The sequence below is a fragment of the Macrotis lagotis genome, chromosome 4 (genome assembly GCF_037893015.1).
Source record: "Macrotis lagotis isolate mMagLag1 chromosome 4, bilby.v1.9.chrom.fasta, whole genome shotgun sequence".
In the NCBI taxonomy this organism is placed as follows: domain Eukaryota; kingdom Metazoa; phylum Chordata; class Mammalia; order Peramelemorphia; family Peramelidae; genus Macrotis; species Macrotis lagotis.
This window is the reverse complement of record NC_133661.1, coordinates 72,529,125-72,554,741: the sequence shown is the minus strand read 5'-3', so window position 1 is coordinate 72,554,741 and position 25,617 is coordinate 72,529,125. Positions and strand designations below refer to the sequence as shown.

General features: G+C 35.8%; 1 protein-coding gene across 1 annotated transcript in view; it reads right to left on the bottom strand.

Moving 5' to 3' along the window:
* Positions 1–4,140: 4,140 nt before the first annotated feature.
* The window catches only part of LOC141521025 (WD repeat- and FYVE domain-containing protein 4-like), a 56,566-nt gene continuing 35,089 nt past the window's right edge, over positions 4,141–25,617 (bottom strand). The window contains exons 3-11 of the mRNA XM_074233117.1: positions 23,846–23,960; positions 22,414–22,520; positions 19,218–19,352; positions 17,541–17,730; positions 13,939–14,128; positions 9,551–9,708; positions 7,638–8,090; positions 6,428–6,529; positions 4,141–4,368 (exon numbers count right to left, since the gene is read on the bottom strand). Of these exons, the coding sequence (XP_074089218.1) occupies positions 4,169–4,368; positions 6,428–6,529; positions 7,638–8,090; positions 9,551–9,708; positions 13,939–14,128; positions 17,541–17,730; positions 19,218–19,352; positions 22,414–22,520; positions 23,846–23,960 (1,650 nt within the window). The 3' untranslated portion in view covers positions 4,141–4,168. The remainder of the gene's footprint in view (positions 4,369–6,427; positions 6,530–7,637; positions 8,091–9,550; positions 9,709–13,938; positions 14,129–17,540; positions 17,731–19,217; positions 19,353–22,413; positions 22,521–23,845; positions 23,961–25,617) is intronic.

Here is a 25,617-nt window from a genome sequence, read left to right as displayed (position 1 = left end):
AGGCTCACTCATTCTCCCTCTTCCATTCCACTGCAAAATCTTTTTCTTGCCTTTTTTGTGTGAAATAACTCACCCCATTCTTCTCTTTTCCCTTTCTCCCCTTTAACTTCATCATTTTAATATATTTTTTCCTTGAAATTCAACTCCCTTCTGTGGCTTGTCTACATGTGCTCCTTCTTACTGCCCTAATAAATGAGAAGGTTCGTGAGTTATCAGTATCTTCTTCCCATTCAGGAATACAAACAGTTTAACATCATGAAATCCCTCATAATTAGTCCTTCCCATTCCCCCCTCTGTGCTTCACCTGAGTCCTGTACTTGAAGTTCAAACTTTCAGTTCAACTCTGGTTATTTCATCAGAAAAGTTTGAAAGTTCCCTATTTCATTGAATGTTTATCTTTTCCCATGAAAAAGTATCTTCAGTTTTGTGGGGTAGTCAACTCTGTCTTAATCCAAGCTCTTTTGCCTTCTAGAATATCATATTCCAAGTCCTATGAGCCCTTAATGAAGAAGTTGCTACATCTTGTGTTATCTTGACTACAGTTTCACAGTATTTGAATTGTTTCTTTCTGGATGTTTGTAATATTTTCTCCTTGAGTTGAGAATTCAGATCTCTCTTTCAGGAGGAAATCAATGGATTCTTTCAATTTCTATTTTCCCCCTGCTTCTAGGATAGCAGGGCAGTTTTCCTTAATAATTTCTTGAAAATGAGGTCTGGGCTCTTTTTTTGGTTATGACTTTCAGGTAGTCCAATGATTTTTAAATTATCTCTCCTGGTTCTATTTGAGATATTTTACATTTTCTTCTAATTTTTACATTTTTTTGGTTTTGTTTTATTGTTTCTTGAGTTCTCCTTAGCTTCATCCTACATTTGAAGGAATTCTTTTCTTCAAAGAGCTTTTGTATTACTTTTTCCATCTAGCCAATTCTGCTTCTTCCTCCTCATTGGTCTTTTGGGCTTTTTCCATTTGACCTAAACTGGTATTTAAGATGCTATTTTTTTTCAGTACTTTTTTATATCTCCTTCACCCTGCTGCTGACTTGGTTTTCATGATTTTCCCACATCACTCCCATTTCTATTTCCAATTTTTCCTCCACCTCCCTTACTTGATCTTCAAAATCTTTTTTGAATTCTTCCATAACCTGAGACCAATTCATATTTTTCTCAGAGCCTTTGGATTCAGAAGTTTTGACTTTGTTATGTTTTGTGTATATATTTTGATCCTCCATGGGACCAAAATAATTGTCTATGGTAGGATTTTTTTCTTCTTTTGTTTGCTTATGTCCCCAGCCTATGATTTGATTTTAATTCTTTGTTAAGATGAGGCTCTGCTTCTGAGACACACTTCCAAGTTGCCAGGTCTCCGATATCTCTCATCTAAACTGATGAAATCAAAGTTCCTTATAGAATATTAGTATTAAAAAATCAATGTGTATTTAAGACTTGCAAAGCACTTTCTGTTTTGCATCATCTACCTCACTGATATGTCCTTAGACCAAAAAAAAGTTATTTTAGGTTCTAAAATGTTATATTAATGTGAATATAATTGTTGCTGGTGGTGATCAGTCATTTTGAGTCATTTCTGACTCTTCATGACCCTAATTGGAAATTTCTTGGCAAAGATCCTAGAGTGATTTGCCATTTCCTTCTCCAGCAAATTTAAAGATGAAGAAACTGAGGCAAATAGAATTAGGTCTTATCTAGGTTCACACAATTAGTAAGTGTCTGAGGTTAGAGTTGAACTCAGAAAGGTGAGTGTTCCTGATTTTAGGCCCTGACACTCTATCTACTATAACACCTCACTGCCCTGTGATAATAATTATTACTATATAAATACCATTGTAAGGGAAGTAGAATCAATTGCTTCTTAGGTAGGTGTTTTAATATGGAATTATACATTGACCCCAAACTTTTAATTAAGGAAAAGACCTTACTACACAAATTGCTGCCAGTTTAGACCTAGTCACTATAAACAGTTGCCTGTAATCTGGAACAAATATTTCATAATTCAAGTTTTCCACCAATTTAAATTGCTCATCAATCTAATTTATCATAATCAATTCCACAAATACAGAATTCCACATCCAAGGAATGGATGACTCTCCAAGCTGATAAGTTCCCCATCACCATGTGTTCCAATGCAATGCAAAGGCTCACTTATCACACATATTATCTTTTGAGGAAAACTTAATGTTCACCAAGAGTTCAGAAGATATCTAAGACTGGTACCACACACATAGCTACCACTTACAGTATGCCAAGAAAATACCATTCAAACCCAGTAGGAGCCTTTCTATCTGGAAGCTCACATTCTAAGTTAATAGAATCACCTTGCAAGAAGGTATATACAGATTCCAAGGCACATAGAAGACACAGTAGATAGAATGGCAGACCTGGAGTGAGGAAAACTTATCTTTCTGAGTTCAAATCCTGCCTCTGACACTTATGGACTGTGGGACCCTGAGCAAGTCACTTAACCCTGTTTACCTCAGTTTCCTGATTTGAAAAATGAGCTAGAAAAGAAAATGGCAAATCATTCTAGTATCTTTACCAAAAAAACTCCAAATAGGTCTTAAAGAATTGGACACAACTGAACAACAGTAGCAGAACAGAAGTTGATTATAAGACCATAGAGGAAAATAAGGAAGGAAGGTGGTACAACTATTTTAGATAACTGAAGCAATGGAAGAAGCCTAGATTTGGAGTTAGAGAACCTAGGTATAAATTTTGTCTTTACCATTTACTACTTATAGTTTGTTCATTTATAAAAATAATGGAATAAAGGGAATTTCATTCACATAGTGTTTAAGGTCCTTTCTAACTCTATATTTATAATCCTGTGAATAAGAAGAAACCATTGGAAAAGAAGTATTTTGAAGACATCTGAAAAATATCTCCTTAAGGTGATTAAAGCATCTAGGTTCCCCCACTTGACAAAGAGGCCTCTGCCATCATAATATCTCTTGACCTTTGTACTTTTTCACCTATTTCCTTAGTTAGAAAAGAAAATGACTTGCAGTCTGGAATTGAAGCAGGAATTTGAATACCATACTTTTTACAATTATATCATATAATTTTGTTTGCAGTTCTGTGAGTATGTTGTGGGGATAGGATGTTATACATCTTTTAACATTTCCAATATTTCAAGTATAAAGGAGAGACCTACAGTGTCAGAATGGATCTCCAATACTGGAATCATTGCAGGATCAAGTCTTGAAAGGAGTATATTGTCTGACATTTATATAATGAATTTTTTTTTAAGAAATAGCATGGCATAGTAGATAGATTAGTCTAGGAGTCAGGAAAACCAGAGTTCATTTCCTAAAAATGATTATCATAAACGTTTTGCATAGCTCCTTAAGGTTTATAAAATCCTTTAAATATTTTAATCTCATTGATCTTTCATATTAGATATTGTGATCATGGGCAAGTCCCTTAAACATTTTGTGATTGTGGTGTTGAGTCAATGAAGTACAAAAGAATTTCTGATCTCCAATGCCAGGAGTTTTCACGCTAGAAGTTCCCTACTCCCATGAAATCAGTGTTGGATTTGCAATTTAAAGATTTGCAAAGCACTTCACATGTTACCTCATTTGAATCCATAGTAATCTAAGAGGGAGAAAAAATATTCTTGCCAACAGAGCATATAAAAATGAAGACAACTCACTGCACAAAACTAAATGGAAAATTCGTTTAGGAGTCCAAAGCTCAAAGAAAATTTTCAGTAAAATTTATATTCTATTATTAAGTAAGTAGAGAAACTGCTAATGAAGCAAAACCTTAAAACTGTATTGTTATTTGCATTTCAGTAACAAAACTGTTTTATCCACAGGGTGCTTATGAACTTGCAGAAATTATTTCTTTTTATGCTTGCATTTAAGCTTGCATTTATGCTTGCATTTTTATTGCTGCATGTAATTATGAATTACATGCAGAGATATATTTGAAGTATCTGTTTGTTTTAAAGCCTATATCACAAGATTTTTTATAAACTCTACTTGATTTTTATTATAACATTGGCACAATTTCTGCAGTCTCATTTTATTGCTTTAGGATACTTAAATAGCATTCTTTCAGAATAAGATAAAAAAGAAGAAATTATAGCATATGGAAAATTTCACACAGCATATGTTGTATAGAAAAGAGAATAAAAACACAAAAGAGGAATTTAAATCACCTTAAGTAGATCCAATTTCAGATGTAGCTCTCCTTGAGTTGAAGAGCACAGGGCTCCAATGATTATGCTCATATATTCTTCAGTGTTAATGGTGGAGAGTTGTTCCAAGATACTTAAAGAATCACTTCGATAGCATTCATCATCCAGAAAAATCTTGATGAAAGGAATCATACCATGATCTTTCAGGACAACTAGGAATCACAAGGAAAGTTTAAGAAGTGAATGAAAGAAAATGGTGCAAAGATAATAATACGACTCTATCTTACAGTGCAATCCTCAAAGTTCACTTTTCCCTTGCTAGACTACTTTTTTCTTTTGATGACACATAATTTATTTTTAAAAACATATTCTAAAAAATTAAATGGCAGCAAATTCAAAGATTTTAAGATAAAAGCAACAAGAATATATTTACTCTCCTGACTGATGTTTTGTGTTTGTTTAAGGAAAAATATCCACCATCAAAGTCTTATCCTGATGACTCATCATGACATGAAAGGAACCCTATGCTATTAGAATATAATTTCTATCTTACTACCCTAGAAAAGTTTTGAAAATAAGTACAGTCATCAATTGTGTCTTTTTTTTCCTGAAGACTAGCTTCATCAAGTTCAGAAAAGCTCATTACCAAGGAGACTACACAGTGTAATAGATTTGTTTGACTAGAACTCCCTAAGATCATCTGTGATCTATGTCAGCAATGCATACATATATAAAACACACATATACGCACCAATGAAATCACAGATAACTGAAATATAGGCATTAAAATATAGATATAAACTATATGAGCTACCTCTAACCTATTCTTGTTCCCATACATTATGCTAACTTTATGAAATGTCCAAAATATTAGTTTTTATTTCACCCCATTGATATTTCCAACTTCATTCAGAAAGATATAAAACTAAATTCTGGAGCATTTTCCTCTGCAAGTCATCATAGGAGAGTAGCAAAGAAACCCAAAAGCTAGTTGTAATAGGAACCCCACAAACTAGACAAAGATTTATTCCATGGGTTCCTTTGACTTTGAGTAGGTTGTTTTTAACATCTTAAAATCTTCTTTGAAACTACGGATTGATGGAAATATTTCACACTTTAATTCCCCCACCTCTTTTGCCAAGAGGTGGGAAGTTTGTTTCATCATCTATCCTTCATGATCAAACTTATTCTTTGATGTTTCTTTACAGTAGATAATATTTGAATTTCTCAGAACAAAGAAGCCAAATACATCCTTGTTTCGTTTGATACTACTTATATTCATAGACTGATAGAAGATTAAAGCTAGAAGGAATGTTATATTGATAGCTCTATTCCCAATCTAATACTTTAGATACTTAACTAAATACTCCATAGGCCCTAAGAAACCTATTAAATGCTGAAAGGACTACCAACAATACATGTATGCATTATTTTCATTATGAGGTGTTATCACATCAAAATAATATTTAATGAGCCAGGCAAAAACAACAAATTTGAGTTTTTTGTTAAGTCATTTCAGTCATATCTGATTCATTATAACTCCACTTGAAATGTTTTTGATTAAAATACTGGAATGTTTTGCCATTTCCTTCTCTAGGCTATTTTATAGATGAGAAAACTGAGTTAAATGATTTACTCACAGTCACACAATTAGTATATGTCTAACATCGAATTTGAACTCATGAAGATGAATATTCTTGATTCTTTGCCTATTTAATGAACTTCCTAGTTGCCCATTCCTGTATCTTCTCTTCTGTTATTAAAGCTTAAAATATTAATATTTTTAATTCAGGAATCATTGGAGTGAAAAATCAGTTGCCAATAAATCCACTAATTTGTTGATGTTCAATAAAATCTTATAGCTACCGGATGTTAGCTATGATGTCTTCATCAATGACTACTCAATTGGAGAATAAGCAGACAATAGGTAGATGATAGATAGATAGATAGATAGATGGATGGATGGATGAAATAGAAAAAGTGCATTCAGAAAGAATTAGGAATTCTGTTACTTCCATATTTCCTAACTAATTCTTTCTGAATGCATTTTTTATATTTCCATCCTTCCATCCATCATCCATCTACCCATCCATCTATCCATTCATCCATCCATCCATTTATCTATATATCCATCTATCTATCTGTCTATCTATCTATCATCTATCTATTGTCTGCTTATTCTCCATTTGAGTAGTCATTGATGAAGACATCATAGCTAACATCCAGTAGCTATAAGATTTATGAAGTATTTACATTGTGAATCTCTCTTACCTGCATTTCGAACAGAACCCTGAAGTAGAGAAGCCACAATTTTCAGCATCACACAGGTCAGGTCTTTGTCCATATACTCAAAACTGGACGATCCTCTGTTTCCTTCCATATAAAAAATGAAATAATGATTGTTTTATATCACTATGATTTAAGACCTTTTATTTTAAAGGATAAGAGAAGAACAAACTTGTGATTAATCTGCATTATTTGTAACATCATAATCAACTGGTCCAAAGTTATTACCAAGAAAAGAGATTTTAGACAGCTCAGGTATATTCATTTCTCAGAATTTACTGTATAAGAGTCTTACATGTTCAACATATCAATACAAAAAGCTCTAAATACCATGTCTGTTCTTCCTCAAGGCATGCAGATTTAACTTTTAGTCTTTGGCCTGATTGCTTTTCTTTTTTTTTTTTTTTTTGAGTCCTAATTGCTTTTCCCTTGCTGATTAAGAATTCTAGATATATAGGGGGGAAATAGTGAGGGAATATTCAAATGAGGTCTGGAATAACAGATCAAGGGCTAGCCTTAGAACCAGTAAAACCTAGTTCAGATCCTGCTTCTAAAACATAGTAATTGTGTGACTATGGCCAATAACTTAATACCTCTGTGCTCAGGTAAATTTCTAAAGTTATGCTTCAGATGAGTTGCTGAATTTCACTGGTGAAAAAAGTTTTGAGGCTGAGAGTTCTTAAAAGAAATAAAATAAAAGTCAAATCTGTATATTTATTTTAATAAGGAAGATATATGAGAATGACTATAAACTGATTCATTTTATGCTTTCAACAGTCTATTAAGTTCAAAATAATTAAGTTCACGTAGAGTGGACAAGAAAATGTCAATTAACTTGGCATCTCCTCTTACACCCTATATCTTCCTATTGATTCTGGAAAAAAATGGGTCCTTTCAGGTCAGCTTCCAAAAACAGAACCATGAAACAATTCCATTCATAAATATTTACTAAGTGTCAGCTATCTGCCAGGAACTGGTGTTATAAAAAGAAGGAAAGATGGGTTCTGCCCTCAAGGAGCTTGCAATCCAATGGAAGAGACAAGATAAATAGGAAATAAATTAAAAAGGGGAAAGAAATGAAATTAAGAGAAGTTAGGGGAGGCTTCCAGCAGGTAAGATGTTAGTTAGGAGTTAAAAAAAAAAACCCAGCAAGGTCAGGAAACAGATTATTCTTACTGCGATCTCTGAACCATACCCGTCTTCCTCATGATCTTTGCCTGTTTTCGTAGCTGTGCCAGCAAGAGACCCAAAAGCCCTGAGTCCCTGAATATGTCAGTAAAGAGTAAATTGTGAGCAATGATCCTGTGGAGGCTCCGCAAGGCCACTAAGGTACAGGATGGTACTAGGCTCTCCTTGATCAAATTCTGCACTTTTTTGAGAATTTCATGTGGAATAAAAGACAGATCAAACACCACAAACTCCAGCAACTGGAAGAGCTGCATCTGAGCCAGGGCAGGCTTCAGGTGGATGATTTCCATAAACTGGGAGATAGGCTGCAGGGTCCACTCCAAGAGGAAAAAGTTCCTTCCATTCCAGGTCCATATTGTTTTGATGCTGGATAATATTTTTCGACAGAGAAGGGGATTACTGGTTTTCAGGAAGGCATTTTGCAGCACTTGAAAAGCCTGGAGGTTTTTCACTGTCATCTCTGCAGAGAAAATGAAAATACTAAAGGCTTATATATTTCTTGAAATATTTGTTGCACTAATTATAATGTTAAAAATAGTTAAAATGGTATTCCTTTAGGGAATTAGCCAGAAAAAAATGGAAGAAGACTCAGTCTTTGACTTGTTAGAGTTTTAGTGTGAATTAGGTAAAATAAACGAATAGTAACAATAATATTTATATAGTGCTTAATCCATAACCAGGAACTATATTGCATTTTCACTTAATCATTTTTCATTTGTATCCAACTCTTCATGACGCCATTTGGGGTTTTCTTGGCAAAGATACTAGAATGGTTTGCCATTTCTATTCCAGTTCATTTTATAGATGAGGAGACTGAGGCAACAAGGTTAAGTGACTTGCCCAGGATAACACATACCTTCAATAGATACAAATTCACTGCACAGTCCCCCACCTTTTGTTTTAGTTTAGACGTTTGATTTCATGAAAGTAGGGGATTCCCTCTGTCAAAATGAATCAACACCATTTTTAATCTATAAATTCTGCTAGGAAGTGTCCTAGGATGGTAAAAAGTTAAGTGATTTCCCTAGGTTTCCAGAATGTGTCATAGAAAGGACTTAAACTCAAGTCTTCCAATCCGTAGGTCCTAAGGGAGGGTTTGGAAAGATAAATTATCCTTAGTGAACAGAACAAAGCTTCTCCCCGCCAAGGGCCCCTGGGCTCACAGTTAGACTAAGCCCTAGATCTCAGGAGACATTTATAGTAAATATATTTTGGTCCTCTTTTCATGGAGTAGGGGGAGTTGGTCTTTAAACTTTTATTTGGCTCTTTCTGGCATGAATGGCGAGTTCCTTTGTAGTGGGAGAGGCTGTCTTTGACCTTCCAACCTTGACTTCATACATGTAGATATAGATGAGTTCTGAGTAAGATGAATTTAGATTGACCCCTATAAATGTATTAATCAGTTGATTAATTAAAATAAAGACCATTGGGTTGATGCAATTCATGTAACAAATCACTTCTCTTTATAAAATAATAGTCAAATAGAATGAGTCATTTAAAAGCAAAAATATTGTTTTCTATGTGTAAGATTACAGGAATTAAGGCCCATTTTCTAGGTCTATCAGAGCACAGCAAGCCACAATACTTTACGGACCTCTAATTCTATGAGCATCATGGCTCCTCTGTGACTTAGTTGATGGTCTCTAATAACAATGTCTGTGACAGTAATATAATCATGTCCCAGTGACTAGCCTGGCAATGTGCTTCCTTAGTTGGAGCTGGGCTGGTCTAAGGATAATGGAAGCCTCTCAGCTTGGCAGAGGCAGTCAGAGTCTTGGATCTACTGCCTTAGTCTTTGGGAACCTGGAGTCATGTCTACCCCACAATGAGCCATCTGAGGAAACATTCAATGGAAGCACAACAAATCTCAAGAATAATAAACTACTAGACAAGAGAAGAGAATGAGAAAATATACTCTACCTGAGGGTTCATACTGGAACTTAAAACTATCTAGCTGAGGGTAAGTGACACTGTCAAACACCTTCAGGTCTGTCCTCCCACAGATGGTGAGCCATACCAGCAGCTCCAAAAGCTCTTCCAGATTGGGCTCTGCTTCATTGTCTGAAATTTCCCCATACCTAGGGAAAAGGAATGCATTGTGTCATTGGGCAAATATGCCAAAGTCATTGGTTTACCCCAAACAGCTCTTTGGGGCTATAGATATACCTAGAGGATCTGTGGCTAAACTAGACAAATTGTCACGAGACACCTATATCTGCTATAGAAGGTGAAGACAAGAGAAAGCCACTAGCTATACAGGTTCAATAGCAGCAACATCAAAAGGGCACCCTCTCCCAGAAGAAATTAGGAGTTCCAACAAGCCGGAGGAGAACCAAGGAAATTTCCCTTATATCCTTGCAGTGCAGAGTACTCTATAATTCAGATGGGGGACGTTAGAACTCTGCCTCAGTTTCTAGTTCAGCTAAATCATTTCTTTTCTTTATGAAGATTAATAACTGATAGTATATTAGTAGCACTCCCCGTTAGGATATTATGATTGCTTGGTCATGTTCAGTTATATCTGACTTTTTGTGACCCCATTTGGGGTTTTTCTTGGTAAAGATACTGGAGTAGCTTTCCCTTTCCTTCTCCAGCTCATTTGACAGATGAGGAAATTGAGGCAAACAGGGGTAAGTGATTTTCCCAGGATCATACAGGTAGAGATAATAAGTGTCTGAAGCTGTTTCTGAACTCAGGAAGATGAAGTTGTCCTGACTCTAGTCTGGTACTCTATCTACTGCAGAAATATCCTCTACCAATGCAGATCAGCAACATCTTTATAAAAGAGTTGCCCCGGGGTACTGAGAAGCCCAGTACTTGGCCCAAAATCACATATGCAGTATGCATCACAGGTGATACTAGGACCCAGGACTATCTGAAACCAAGGGCATCCACTTGCCATAATTGTCTCTCAATCAACCATTATATAAACACGCTTCTGATTATTCACTCTGTGGTACTATGAGTTCAGCGTAATAACGAGATAACATTCTCATTTTTCATATCAGGAAATTGATGAACAGAGAAATTATCAGAGGTAGGATTAGAACCCAGGACTTCCAAGTCCAGTAAATCCAAGTCCAATAGTATATTCACTAGGTCATACTACTATAGACTTCCTTCTTTTATACCATGTTTACTATAGTCTTTTTCTGTGGAAAAAGACTTCAAATCTGGTATAACTTCAACGTGATTTTAGGCACTGAAGAGAGGATATTGAGTTAAAATGACTTATAATCCCTAAAGCTGGAGTAGAACATTTTAGTTCCTTTCTCTCTGCACATTTCAGTCTTTTATCTATTCAATACAAAGTTGACTATCCAAGAAACCAACTATTCTTTATTGTGGACAAGTTCTGTAACTTTAGGCATATAGCCTAATTAGTCCGTGCACATCTTCCAGAGAGGAGGACATAATGCTGCACTCTTCACCTGCTCCCTTCTCCAAGCGAAACCTAGGGGTTTCTCCTATTTGATCAAAAAGTTCAAAAGTTCTTCCTGTGGAGTCTAAAGAGTTACCTAGGAAAATGCCAGAGGTAGAATGTTTAAGAAGACCAAGGATCTCAAGCTGGAAGAGACATTGGAGGCCACCTAAACTGAGCCTAGCATTTTACAGATGAGGGGCTGGAACAGATTCTGAGTCACACAGATAGCAAATAGCAGCTACCAGCCAGCAAACATTTATTAAGCACCTGCTGTATGCCAGACATCATATTAAGCCCTGCCTACATCTTCTTATTCCAGAGTCTGTACTCGTAGTCTTACTTACTAAAGGTTCATGGAAACTCAGAGACCTTCTAGTCCAAACCCCAGAACAGAGGTTCTGAAAGGGGACATCATTTATCCAAGGAGCCATAAGTGGTAAATAAAAAAGTCTGGATCATCTGACTCCAAAGTCGGTATTCAAAGTCAGTATTTTAAGATTATAAATTTAAAACTTCAAGTAACCTTGGAGATCATATATTCATGATTCTAAAGATGAGCAAATGCAAACGCCATAAGGTTAAGTTCACATGGAATAAATGAGTAAGAGATCTAAGATTAGAAGTCAGGTCCTCTTACTCAAAAAACAAGGTTCTTATCACTGTATCCCTTCTCCTGAAAGAGAGACAGACAGACAGACAGACAGAGACAAAGACAGAGACAAGAGACAAGAGAGACAGAGAGGGAAAGGCAGAGACAGACAAATTCAGAGACAGAGACAGAGGGAGAGAGAGGTTTATACGTGTACAGAGATATGTATGTAATAGCTAAGTGAAGATTTATATACACATCTACTTATATACATGTGTGTGAATGCAAGTGTGCAGATAGGAAAAGAGATGTGTATATATGTATGGTAGATAGGTATAGGTATATACACACATACAAACAAGAAAGAAAACAGAGAGAGGGAGGGAGGGAAGAAAGGAAGGAAGGGAGGGAGGAAGGAAGGAAGGAAGGAAGGAAGGAAGGAAGGAAGGAAGGAAGGAAGGAAGGAAAGAAGAGAGGGGAGGGAAGGAAAGAAGGAAAGAAGAGAGGGGGAGGAAAGGAAGGAAGGAAGAAAAGAAGGAAGAAATAAAGAAAGAGAGAAGAGGGAATAGGAGAGAGAGAGAGAGAGAGAGAGAGAGAGAGAGAGAGAGAGAGAGAGAGAGAGAGAGATGATCATGGATAGATAGATATGGATGGATGGATGAATAGAGCTCCTATACCACATTCTGGTTATCTAGAGCTCTATAAAAGTGATATGATAATATGATAATAAATGTTCGGATGTCATTAGTGTCTCTGATACAAGAATATTAGTGCATATTCACTTCCCAAGTATTCATTGAATGACTCCTGGAGTCCCAGCAGATCCTTACAACTGTCTGCTGGACAGCAGCACTAACCTGAAGCTAAAGGAAAGGCCAGTGTTCACAGATGACAGGTTTCTTCATTCTAGTCTCCTCAAAGAGCTGAATATCAATTTTCTTTTAATGGACCATAGGTTCCCCATCCTCTGTATTTTTAGTAAAGCAGGCAATTTCTTTGGATTTCTGAAGCCAAGCCCAAGGGCAACACACTAGTCAGCCCCATGAGAGACCTGCTCCAGGGGCCACCCAGAGAAGTAGAATTTCAATTCTGGCTAAAGTCTCACTTCCTCCAAAATTCCATTTAACTGTGAGCTCTCTAAGAGCAGGCACTTAATAAATACTCATACATTGATTGGCTCACCTTTCTGCTGGAGGATTGCTACCACCATGAATGGCAGGAAGTAACTTGAATCACTGCCCATCTTATGAAACTTGGTTAGAAATGACTCTATTAGTCAGTGAGTCAATAAGCATTTATTAAGCCAGGCAGTGCTAAGCCTGAGGATATCAAGGAAGACAAAAAAAAAAAAATAGTCCCGGCCCTCAAAGAACTCACAATCTAACTAAAGGGAAAGTTTGGAGCAGATAATGATGTTTGTCTTTCACCTCTAACAAGACCACAGCATCAGGGAGGTGATACCATGACATGCATGTGGATTGGATTTGAGTGGTGGGGGGCGGCTGTTCCACCAATCTTACTTTCTCCTCCATCTGGATCCAGGGGTCAGATATGAATCAGAAGAACTGGAGGTGATCCTGGATGGGAGGCAATCAGGGTTAAGTGATTTTCCCAAGGTCACACAGCTAATAGTATCAAGGATTCAAACTCCTGTTCTGACTCCCGGGTCAGAGCTCTGTTCACTGTGTGACCTATGACAAAGTGGATAAGGCACTGGCCCTGGGGTCAGGAGGATCTGAGTTCAAATCCAGTCTCAGATACTTGACACTTACTAGCTGAGTGACCTGGGGCAAGTCATTTAATCCTAACTGCCTCAAATCCAGGGCCATCTTCAGTCATCCTGATCCAAATCTGGCCACTGGACCCAGAAGGCTCTGGAGGTAAAAATATGGCTATTGACTTAGCCCAGCACCCTCCCACACCCAACCCAAATCCAATCTATATGCATGTCAATGGCATCAACTCCCTGATGTCATCTTCCAAAATGAAGGACAAGCAACAACAAAGAAAACATGCAGCAAAGAAAACCTTGACTGTAGAGTTCTTGGGCTTGACTTTAAACCTTACTTCTAACATTTACTTCCTGTGTGACCTCTGGGTTTTCTTTTACTCAACTATAAATAAAGAAATTGGATTGGATGACCTTTGAAATTCCTTCCAAGTCTAAGTCTATAGGCCTATGAAAGGGCCTTCCAAGCCCCTAGGGGTTAAAATATTTATTTTCTTACCCTGGATCTCCTACCCTACCAACACCTCCCTCCACATGGGCTGCCATCTAAAAAAAGCTATACTTACCGAAGTAAAATTTTGAGCAACATAGGGTAGCCGTCACTGTTCTCAAACTCAAGAAGCAGCATGGATGAAATGGAATGGGAATCCTTCACAAAATACAAGATGAGGCTGGCCACTTCACTGGCTTCCCGGGGACACAAGGTGTCCAGCAGTCTTGAGAGATTCTGGATGGCCATTTTAATGGAATTTGAAGCTGCCAGAGAAAACAGTATGTTTGCTTAGCTAGTTCAAAAACACCAACTCCTACCAATGCTGGTCACAGACCAACTGGACTAAAGCCCTCTAAATTACATCTTGAAAAAAAAAATCAGTAAGTCAACCAAAAAAGAAGCTTTTCAATTTAGCTTTTTGTTCAAAGAAAAGTAAGGATCATTTTAATGGTGAGACTTTCATCTAGCCCAGATGAATAGACATAAAATCACTGCTTTCAGCCTTTTAAGTCAATCCTTTTATATGTATGCACATATATATATATATACATATATATATTATATACGTGTATGTATGTGTGTGTTTGATGCATGCATATAAGTGCTTACATGCATATATGTATAGCCACTAAGTGTATTGAAACTTGTGTGTATTATTATATATGTGCATATATGAATATCTAAGAATATATTCACACACAGAGCAGCAGCAGAAACAAGTTGTGTGTCTGCTTCTCTATATGTGTCTATTTATATATCCCAAAGATATGCACCTAAGTATATACTTTCTTACTTACAAGTTTAATATCTATGCATGTATGTATAATATATATTCACACATTATTATCATCCAAGATCTTTAATTTTATTAGTATAACAAACTCCTGATGAGGTTTTGCCAACACAGAGCCATGTCTTGTCCACACCTTAGTTCACTAAGAGGTTAAATGAGAGTCATAGTTCCCATATTGTCAGAAGCAGCTTGACCCCAAGTTGTTCTCAGCCAACTTTCTATCTCCTATTCCATGCTGCCTATCATTAACTTAAATTCATCAGGGCAGGCCAGCACACTGTGCATGAGCAAGGTATTCTGAAGTATAAATTGACAACACTGACCTATGTCTAGTCTTCCTGGATGAAATTTCCCTTAATACACTGAGCATCTCTCAGTTTTCCTAGATTTAATATCTCAGATTTGTGAAACTACTTCATTAGTGACCAATAGCACCTATCTAAAAAAATAGGGGTGCCATATTTGGCCCTAAAACATAGCATTGTTAATTGGTCTTATGGAAACCTTGAACCTCCAACCTTGCCTCCCTTCCCAACTAGCTTCCTTCATGGTTCATATTAGGCGCAACCTCCTATATGGATTCTTAATTGTTTCTTCTAATTATTAGCATTTTCACCTCCAATTATCATATATTTACTTATCTATTAACCTAATGTACCCTTGCCCCCTCCAGTGCCATACTCCCCTCCCTGGGGAGAGTAACTATCATTCATTTTATATTTATAAAGGCTCTTGAATTTGCTTGTTGAATTGAATTGAATTTATTTTTATCTCTGAATCAAATCCATCTCTTCAAGTCCCCTTTTTGTGGCTGCAAGTGGAGAGGAAGTAAAAAGGGAGTGAGAGAAAGAGAGAAGGGAGAAGGGAGAAAAGAAGGAAGGAGGAGGATGGGAAGGAGAGGAAAGTACCTAAATGTTACTTTCCATAATTTGTAGACTCAGACAAAAGTCGTCTATCAAGAAATCTGAAACAGTGCCATATATCTGCATAATATTCTTCCTTCTTGAGCTGTTATAACATCTGACACATCTGGGCTTCACCTTTTTTAAGCCACTCACCCCTGCTGTCTCTGAGCAACTTTTACTATATAGCCATATTTACTAGCATGGCACGATGCCAGGACAATGCTATACAATTTAAAGTCCTCAAGTGATCCATGGTCAGTATAACCATCAATAAATAATCTATTGAGCTGAGAGCAGTCTTGAAGTAACTACCAAACTTGGAAAGAAAAACACTTGGTTGCATCTCCTCTCCCCACTCATGAAAGTAAAGGTCCTAATGTCCATATCAGTGATGGGTCTATTGACGTCCTTACCTCAGAAGCTAGATTTGATTTCTAAAAACCAGAGTCAACTGGATCACGGAATATTCATTTTTTAAATTTTTTTCTGTAAATAACTCCCTTTTAAGGAAGTCCCAAACTATTTTCCATTATCTTGTCTGTTTCCAGCCAGAGGAAAGGATTTCATTGGTTTCATTGTAAGAACTGGTAACTGTCCTTTCCCTTCTTGATTGTGCTGGAGAAGCATCCCTCATCTGCAGGTATTCAGAGACCATGGAAAAAGTGGATGCTGAGTCCAGGGGCTGTTGCTACTACTACTACTACTACTACTACTTCTACTACTACTACTACTACTACTACTACTACTACTACTTCTACTACTACTACTACTACTACTACTACTACTACTAGGCAGGAACAAATAACTCTTATAGGCATGTTTCCCCTCCCAGTTGTTCAATATTTCTTTAAATCTATGACATAAATCTGAAGATTGATCACCAACAAAGCAGCATCATTCTTTAGCCATCAGAAAGAAGAGTGTGCTGTGGATGGCAGTGACAACATATGGGCCATGCTCAGATGTGGTCTAGTCACACACTCTTATTTAGGGGTTTTTCAGGTTATTCTAGAGGGCACTTTTCACAATCTGGCCCCTGCCTAGCTTTCCATTCTACAGTGATTCAGTCATAATTGTCCACCATTTGGTCTATACATAATGCTCTATCTCATATCTCCACATCTTTGCAGTGACTGTGTCCTTAGTCAGGAATAAGATTATTCCTCTTCACCTCTGCCTCATAGAATCTCTAGAATTCTTCAGGATTCAACTCACACACCGCCTTCTGCAAGAGACCTTTCTCTACCCTCAGCACTAAATACTGGTTAGAATAATTGGAAAGACACCAACCCAAAATAGATCAGAAGACACCAGAGCAATATGACTGGAATAAGAGGAAGGTTCATGAATAGGCTCTATCTAGTTGCCTGGTCTGTCTGCCTTTTATGACAAACTCTAATAGGATTATGGGTTACACATTAAGGATAATTTATTTTGTGTATCTAATATATAAATCCAAATACCTTTCTGTTCCAATCTTTTCTCTTAGATAGTTACAACTCTCCTCTAGATCACTTTTCTAATCAGGTACAAGAAACTATATAGACAATTTTTTAGTTTAAAAAAGTATGGAGATAATTGAAATTATATGTGTCAGTTCTTTGGCAAGAAGGTGTTATATAATGCCAAAGTCATAATAACTTCATTATTATTAGGTTATGGGGGCTGCTAGGTAGTGCAGTGGATAGAGCACCAGCCCTGGAGTCAGGAGTACCTGAGTTCAAATCCGGCCTCAGACACTTAATTACCTAGCTGTGTGGCCTTGGGCAAGCCACTTAGCCCCATTGCCTTGAAAAAAAAAAGAAAAGAAAACATAATATATAATTAAGGGTTATTGATATAGACCCTGGAGGAAATGGCTTAAAATTGAATTAATTTTTAAACCTCAACTCTTAGACATAATGTATTTGCAATGAAGATTTGTTATGAGGAATTCAAAGACAGCTTTTCTGTTCAGCCAAGTTCTATGAAACCTACTTTGTAAGTAGCTGATGACACTTGGGCTCTGGGCCTTTGAGATGGCCTTAAGCACAGTGAAGGTTGGTTCTTTCCAGGAAAGGCTGCTCTGTTCCCAAAGAGAAGATGTTGCAATCAGAAGAGACTGGAGTTCACTGCCAAGGAGAAGTTCTTCCACCCCCTGTGGGTCACTGTAAATGTTAAGCATCATCTGAAAAAGAAAATCCAATTGTTTTCTGATTAGAGAAAGTGTATCCTACAAAAATCTCAGGACTTACCTGACCATATAAAATATAGCACAATATCATTCATAATTTTATATAGAAATTTAATGTCATCTCTATGCAGAATTCCTAATATGGAAACTTCTCTCAGATCTCCTGAAGTAAATCCATGGGGAGAGGGATTAACTGACCAGTCCAAGGTCATAGGGCTAGTATTTGTCTTAGGCAACACTCATAACTAAATCTTATAAACTTCAAGTTCATCTCTTTATCCATTGCCAAGATGCCTTCTACAATATTGTTATTCAGTCATTTTCAATCATGTCCAACTCTTTGTGACCCCATTTGGGGTTTTCTTTGGTGGGGAGGGGAGGTTAGTAAAGATTAGTAAAGATTCTGAGTAATCTTAGTAAAGATTCTGAGTGGTTTGCTATTTCCTTCTCTAATTGGGGAAACTGAGGAAAAGGGTGATGTGACTTGTCTAAGATCATGCCTGTTTAACTCCAGATTTGTAAACAGAATATTGGAGCAGAATCCTACTTTAAACATGTGCTAGCAGTGGAACCTTGGATTATTTTTTCTCTCTGAGACTGACTTTTTCTCATATTTAATAAAAAATAGCAGCACTTTCCCTCTCTTGATTAGCTCCAATTGATCTGGGTTGTGTCTTATATGTATATGCTTCAGTGTTGTGTCCTCCATAAGACTGTGAGCTCTTTGAAGGCAAGGACTGTTGGGGTTGGGCCTTTCTTCCTATCCCCAATCACAACTCATAAATACTAGTTGTCTTACTGATTTCTTTTCTTTACTATCTATTTCAAGCAATAATACATCAGTATTTAAAAAAATAAATTTGTAGCAGACACAAGGAGTCTATAACTTTTACTAGCCATGTTTTAGAGTCCAGGAGAAGCAGAATCAAGAAGGGTTTGGGTGGTAAGTGCTCTGTCACAATGAGAGTGATTGGATAATAGATTTGGAGCTGGGGAAAACAAAACCAAAAAACCTTAGAGATCATCTAATCTAAGCCAACTCTCTCACTTTACAAATGAGAAAACAGGGACTTTAAGGTGGAATGACTAGCCTCAGGTCGCATCGGTAATAAGAATCCAAACCCTAGATCCTCTAGCACCCACTTTCCATTATTCCATTTTGAATTTCTGGATACAAATTACAATAAGTAACTGACCATGATGCCTAAACAACAGAAAGTACAATATAGCTAGAAAAGACTGAGTGAAGTAAGATGGATCAAGAAAATAGGGATCAATTTACCCATAAGCAAATTACCCACAAATCATTTCTGTAGATGTGAAATAATGGAAATTTTTCATCAAAAACAGAATTGAAGGCAAAGGAGCAGGAACATGGATGAAGGAGAGGAGGGAATGTTGAAGAAGTCAAGAGAATTGGTCCCCGAAAGAGTCAATCTTGCCCTTAGCCAGAAGTTGTGCCCCATTCTGCCACAACTCACCTGCACAAACATTCTCTGAACTTGAGAGTCACCTTCAAACAGCTCATCTTTATCCAATGGAAAAGCAAAAAATATATAAAGACATTGCAATAGCAGACCTGGGAGACCAGATTCGATGACTTTGCTGAGTGTCTCCTGAAAGGAGAAAGCAAAAATCATATATTTCAACTGTCCAATCAGTAGTCAGAAGCTGCAGCAGCAGCAAGAAGAATTTGTTGTCAGTCCCATTTTGCTTCTAAGAAACTCTCATTTCTGCTTTACCCCAAAACACTCAGAAGCTAGGGGTGACTATGGGATGAAATCAGACAAAACTTTGCTCTGGTAACAGTCCAAGAACCAGTTATTCATTGGTTCCCTGGTCCTTCAACAGGCTTTTCTCCCTCTTCCACTTTTTTTATTCTCCTTTTTCCTTTTTCTTCTTGTTCCTTGAGAGTTGTTTAATTGAAACTTATACAGCTCTGAACTATTCTGCTATTTATACTTTTCAAGAGAATATTTTTGGTAGTCTCATTTCCCATTTCTTTCCCTTCTTGTCCTTCCCTCCCCCCAAAAAAATTTTCTAAGCTAAGTCTCTTATTCCAAACATCCTTATTGCTGGTATTTCTAAAGGAAGTATAGGGCTAGAAGGTTAACGAAGTGTCATAACTCAGATACCCACTAGATTTTTGAATCTAGATAAGCTTAGCTTCTCTCAGCCTCAGTTTATTCATGTATAAAATAAGGACAATACGATCTATAGAGCTTACCTTATAAGGCTTCATCAATATCAAATTTAATAATGCATATAAAGTACTCTGGGAACCTCAAAGTGTTATATAATTTTCTATTCTTAAGGGGCATTTATCTACAAATTATAATCATAGAAAACTGCCCAGTGGTGAAAAGTCAAACAACTTATCTGAGTCTTTTAGAATTTGTTTTTAGATGAATCCAAGTCTTTTTTTAATTCTTAGGAAACTCCTAGTGAACTTGATACAGTGCTTTGATAAATATCTATCATTATTGTTATTATCAATGTCCAGAGTAGGGAGCAAGATTTACCAGGTTCTTTCTTCCCCCTCCTCATGGGCACATATATCCCTTTATTTTCAGAATTAGACTCTGTTGTTTTATGCATGACTATTTCTCTCATTACATAAGTAAAAAGTTAACTGATAATAAATGACTAATGGAAACCAAATCTTCAAACTTATAAATGTCACCATTCCAACCCAGAGCAATGATGACGATGATGTTGATGATGATTGTGATGATAAAAATTGAAAGGACTAGTCATTAGGGCAGTCCTTATATATATTTACACATATGTATGTGTATACGTATATACACATATCTGTAAAATGATGTTGTTCCTTCTGATCCTAAATCATTGAATCTATGATACTAAGACCTAATGAGATCAGGAGACCCTAAGTGACATTGGGAGCAGAATTCCCCATCAATATCCACAGGGATAATTAATCAACAATTCTACTTCTCATTCTTAAACCACTGCTCTTTCCACATCATCACTTCCTCATTACCACCCTGTTTTAACTGATCCTGAACTTGTCCCAGAGATGTTTTTTCAGCAAACTGACAAAAGATAAATTTACAAACCAATAATTTAATTCAACTGAAAAAATAACTATTTTATCTGAATGAAAAAATTGTCTGCAGGACATTAAATATAAAAAAATGAATAGCATCTAGGTGATACCCTATCTGAATTCCATCCAAGAGCATAAGAAAAACCAAGAAAACATTTAAAACTTCTCCCTTTCAAAATCAAATTAAAAAACAAAGGATAGTCAAAGAAGAGCAAATTGAGGGAGAATTGATGAATTGAATGGAGGAGGAAATAGGTGAAGAATTAAATAACCAGATAAAATCATAAAAGAAAAGGAAAAACTGATGATCTAAACTCCAAGAGGAAAGTGATAATAAATGTAAGATAGGTAGCAGGGATGAAATGAAAACAACTAGTGATAATAGGGTCATCTTAAAAAAATTAAGCTAAAGTAACTGAAGAGGCATAGTACTGAGTTTACTGCAGGAGGGGGAAAAGTCATAACTTGAAAAAATATTAGAGAAAAATTTTTAAAAATTATAACTGATAACTTTAAATATGAATGAATTAAACAATCCAATAAGATGAAAAAAGTATCAGATTGAATAAAACTTTACAATAACAAATAACAATTATATAAGTTTGGAGTTTGTAATATATTATAATATTTGATTCAACCTTCATCTTATGAAGAACCTACTACAGAAATTAGCATCTCCATTTTACATATAAGGAAACTGAAACTGAGTGGTAAGAAATGACCCATCTGTAGAGGTACAACTATTGGGTAGAGAAAGGGGGCATGAAAGTAGGTCATTTAAGTTTATTTCCTTTTTTACAAGACATATTTCGTCTTCTGATTATACTTTTGTTTTGCAGGTCAGACCTACTCCAGAAAATGTTGGTAAAGAATTCAGTAAAGAAATCTAAGCCGGGGCAGCTAGGTGGCGTAGTGGATAAAGAACTGGCCTTGGAGTCAGGAGTACCTGAGTTCAAATCTGGTCTCAGACACTTAATAATTACCTAGCTGTGTGGCCTTGGGCAAGCCACTTAACCCCATTTGCCTTGAAAAAACCTAAAAAAAATAAATCTAAACCATAAAAGGCAAGTGTACCTTTTAAAATATTAAGTAGGATCTTTACCCCAATGATTCCATTTTTAGCATAATATCTGAAAGTGTTATTAAAGCAAAAGAAAAAAGGGGTGAAGGAGAGGGTCTGCTTGCTCAAATAATTTCATTAATATGTTAGTGTATCATATACACTAAACCAATGATAAGGGAATGGTCAAATAAACAATGGTAAATTAATAGAATTAAATGCTATTATATTTAAGATAGGCATATGTAGAAAATAAAAATGAAAATAACATTATAAAACAATCCAAAACTTTAAAATGTAATAATAAGATACAAATAAGTATGAGCATATCAAATTGACTGTTTGACACAATAGGAAAAATATATTAAAATAGACAAGAATTTGAATGGGTATGTAGAGGAAACACCTAAATAATTGTAATACTTCATTAATTTAGTTGATTTACAAGCTAATGTCTCCTAAAGAACTTTATCCAATTATATTTGATGCTTATTTCTAAGCATTTTAACAGAGCATTTAATCTTTAAAGAAGAAAATAAAAACTTACAGAATCAGCTTGGGTAAGTAAATATACTGATTTTAATAGGAGGTAGCCATCACTTTCTTCTTCCCCTTTCCATTGGAGCAGCTTTCCAGTTGCCAATCGAGCCTCCTCTGCCATCACAGTGTCATCATGGGGAAAGGATATCATAGTCAAAAAAACATACTATTTCTAAAAACCTAAGAAAATATTCCCATAATCTCATATTCTTAAATATTGCTGTTCCATCATACATGGTCCTGTTCATCTGAGACAAGGTAGAGGCCAATGAAAACCTTAGAGATTTTTCTGAGGGCAAAGATTTTATATATCTTGACCTGAGATGTAGGAAAGTTAGACCTATAAAAGTCTAACACCAACTAGAAAATATCCATCCATATTAAAGAGATGGACCCAAGAAAATAGGGATGATATTTTATAGTTCACCTCATTAATCTGTTTTTTTAAAACAACAAAACTATTGTTTATTCTATCCTGGCATGTTAAAAGAATTGATTTCTCAATGATATTCCACAAATTTTATCTCCTCACACATACTTCCTTATACTCACACAATTTTAAAAAGTGGATTTATTACTTTTCCCTTCTTAATCACAAGCAGTCAAACATCAGCAACCATCATGTGCAAATTCTGAAGCCTAGGAAAGAATACTTGAAAGAAGTAAGCATTCTCTTTGCCAAAAAAGAAGGATATAATATTTAATATAAAGAATACTTCTTCAGCTACTCTTGCCAAACCTTCAAAAAATTTGCTGATGGTGATAGCTTTGGTGCTGGAAGTCTTACTCATTACATATAATCTCATCCCAGGATTTTTCTACACTCTAGGGTGAATCTACCTCTCTCTCTTCCTGCTCCCAAAGCCCATCGCTTTAGACCTTCTCAGTCACCAGTGCATTCAATAGGGTTTAGCAAACTAGACATCCTGGGATGTAGTAAAAATCCATAGCTTTTTTTCTGTTTGGCATTGAGGGAGGGAGAAAACTATTCACACAAGATATCCAAGAGATAGGTTAAATTTATGCCAGGATAAGCAGGTGTGGGTTCCAGATGAGTTAGAATAACAGAGAATTTTATATCTATAAGGAATCTTAGAGGTCATACAGTCTGATTTTCTCATTTTACAAATGAGGGATTTAGGCCCAGAGAGTTTATTAAATGACTTAACCAAGGTCACCTAGATAGTCTGTGTCAACAGAAGAGTCAAATTCAAGGCCTATGATGTTAGGTTCAGAACTCTTTCCATTATATTTCCTATGGCCAATATGCATACAAAGAAACTAATATAAAAGAAAGAACATGATAAATACTAGATAAAGATTTAGGTAAAATGGCCTGAAAATTTAGAGGGAAAGATTAATTTTGTCTTGGAATGCCAGTAAAAAAAGGGATTTTGCCAGTAAGAGCATAAAAATGATAAGTCCATGGATTTTCTTACCTGCTGGCTTGCCCCTAAGGGCCTTCTGTATTTCTTGGGCAAAATGCTTTGAAATCTCTTCTGCAAACTCTTGAATGCTAGGAAAGTAGATAATACCAGCAGATTTTTCCCAGGCCTGAAGAATGACAAACAGGGAAAGGTTTCAGCAGAATTTGATTTCAGACTTTAAATGTTAAAAGCAATCCATGATTGATATCTAGGAGGAGTCAAGATGGTGGAGTAGAGAAAGCCCTCATTTGAACTCTGCCAACATTCCCCACCAAATGCCTGAAATTGAATTCTGTAAAAAGCTGTCCACATCCAAAGAGATATCTGATGAACTTTGAATGTAGATTGAAGCATACTCTTTTACTCTTTATTTTTAGTTCTATTTTGTATTTTGCAGCATGTAAATATGAAAATGTTTTACATGACTTCATATATATATATATATAAAATCGAGATCAAATTGCTTACTTTCTTAAAGAGAGGAGGTGAGGAAGTAAATCTGGGATTCAAATTTTTTTAGAATTTATTATGAAAAATTTACATGTAATTAGGAAATATTTAATGAAATAGATGGTTTTTTAAAAAATCCATGATATCTGCCTCTTCCTTTGACAGAGAACTCATTATTCAGTTCCTTCTTTCCATGCTCATTAAAAAATTATATTTTTAGAGTTAGAAGGGTTCTCAGAACTCCTTAATTCCAACTCCCTCACTTTATAGATGAGGACATACAAGACTGATAGACATAAATTATTTGCCCAAGGTCATACAGGAACCAAATAGCAGGTACTTGAAATGAGGTTCTCTGTCACCAAGTCTAAGATCTAGTTTATTCTCCTCTACTGTTTTGAATATCCTGTACAATCTCTCTCCAATATTCAGTCAGTGACTTTAGTTCTGAGTCAGGGACTGTCTTTTGACTCTTTTTATTTTCAGTACACAGTACCTAATTATTAATGTAATAGTCACTTAAATGTTTATTGACTGACTGATTGATTAACAGAAAAGGGCTACACATTTCCTATACACCATATATGTATATATATATATATATATATATATATATATATTATATATATCCCTTCAAAATTGGGATTATTTATAAATTTGTCTTTTCTCTAGTTAATTTTCATCTATTCAATATATAAAATATATATTTATGTACCTACTCATATATATATATATTGTCTCCCTCATTAGAATGTAACCTTCTTAAAATCAGGGATGGGAGAATGCTTATTTTGTTTTTCTTTATATTTCTAGGATATTATACACTTGATAGATGTTTTTTGATTGATTAATTAATGGTGAGAAGTCATGGCAGACCCGAAATAAAGCAATATTAGTTAAAAGTTCATTACTATATGCAAGGCATCACAATTATCTTCCTATACAACCAAATTTTCACCATATTGTATTTATACCCTAGCTTGTATATCTTCTTTTTCTCTTCAGAGTTTGTCTTCATTCGATTGCATTGCATTTATTTTACTTCTAGGCACTGTACCAAGAGGTAGAAAAATGATATGGTTTCTACCCTCAGGAAGTTTACCTTCTGCCAAAGGAGAACAAAAAGACTGGTACTTAGATTTAGACACTAGTTACATGATCCACACCTTATCATTGTATAAAGACCTTATAATTAATGACACTGTACTTGTGCTAGTGAACTGTGTATTCTTCCAAGTTACCCTACAACAAGTTCTAAGTATCATATATGCCAACTAAGAAATCATAATCCAACATATCAAAAGCCAACAGAACTTTTTGCTAATCTACATTTT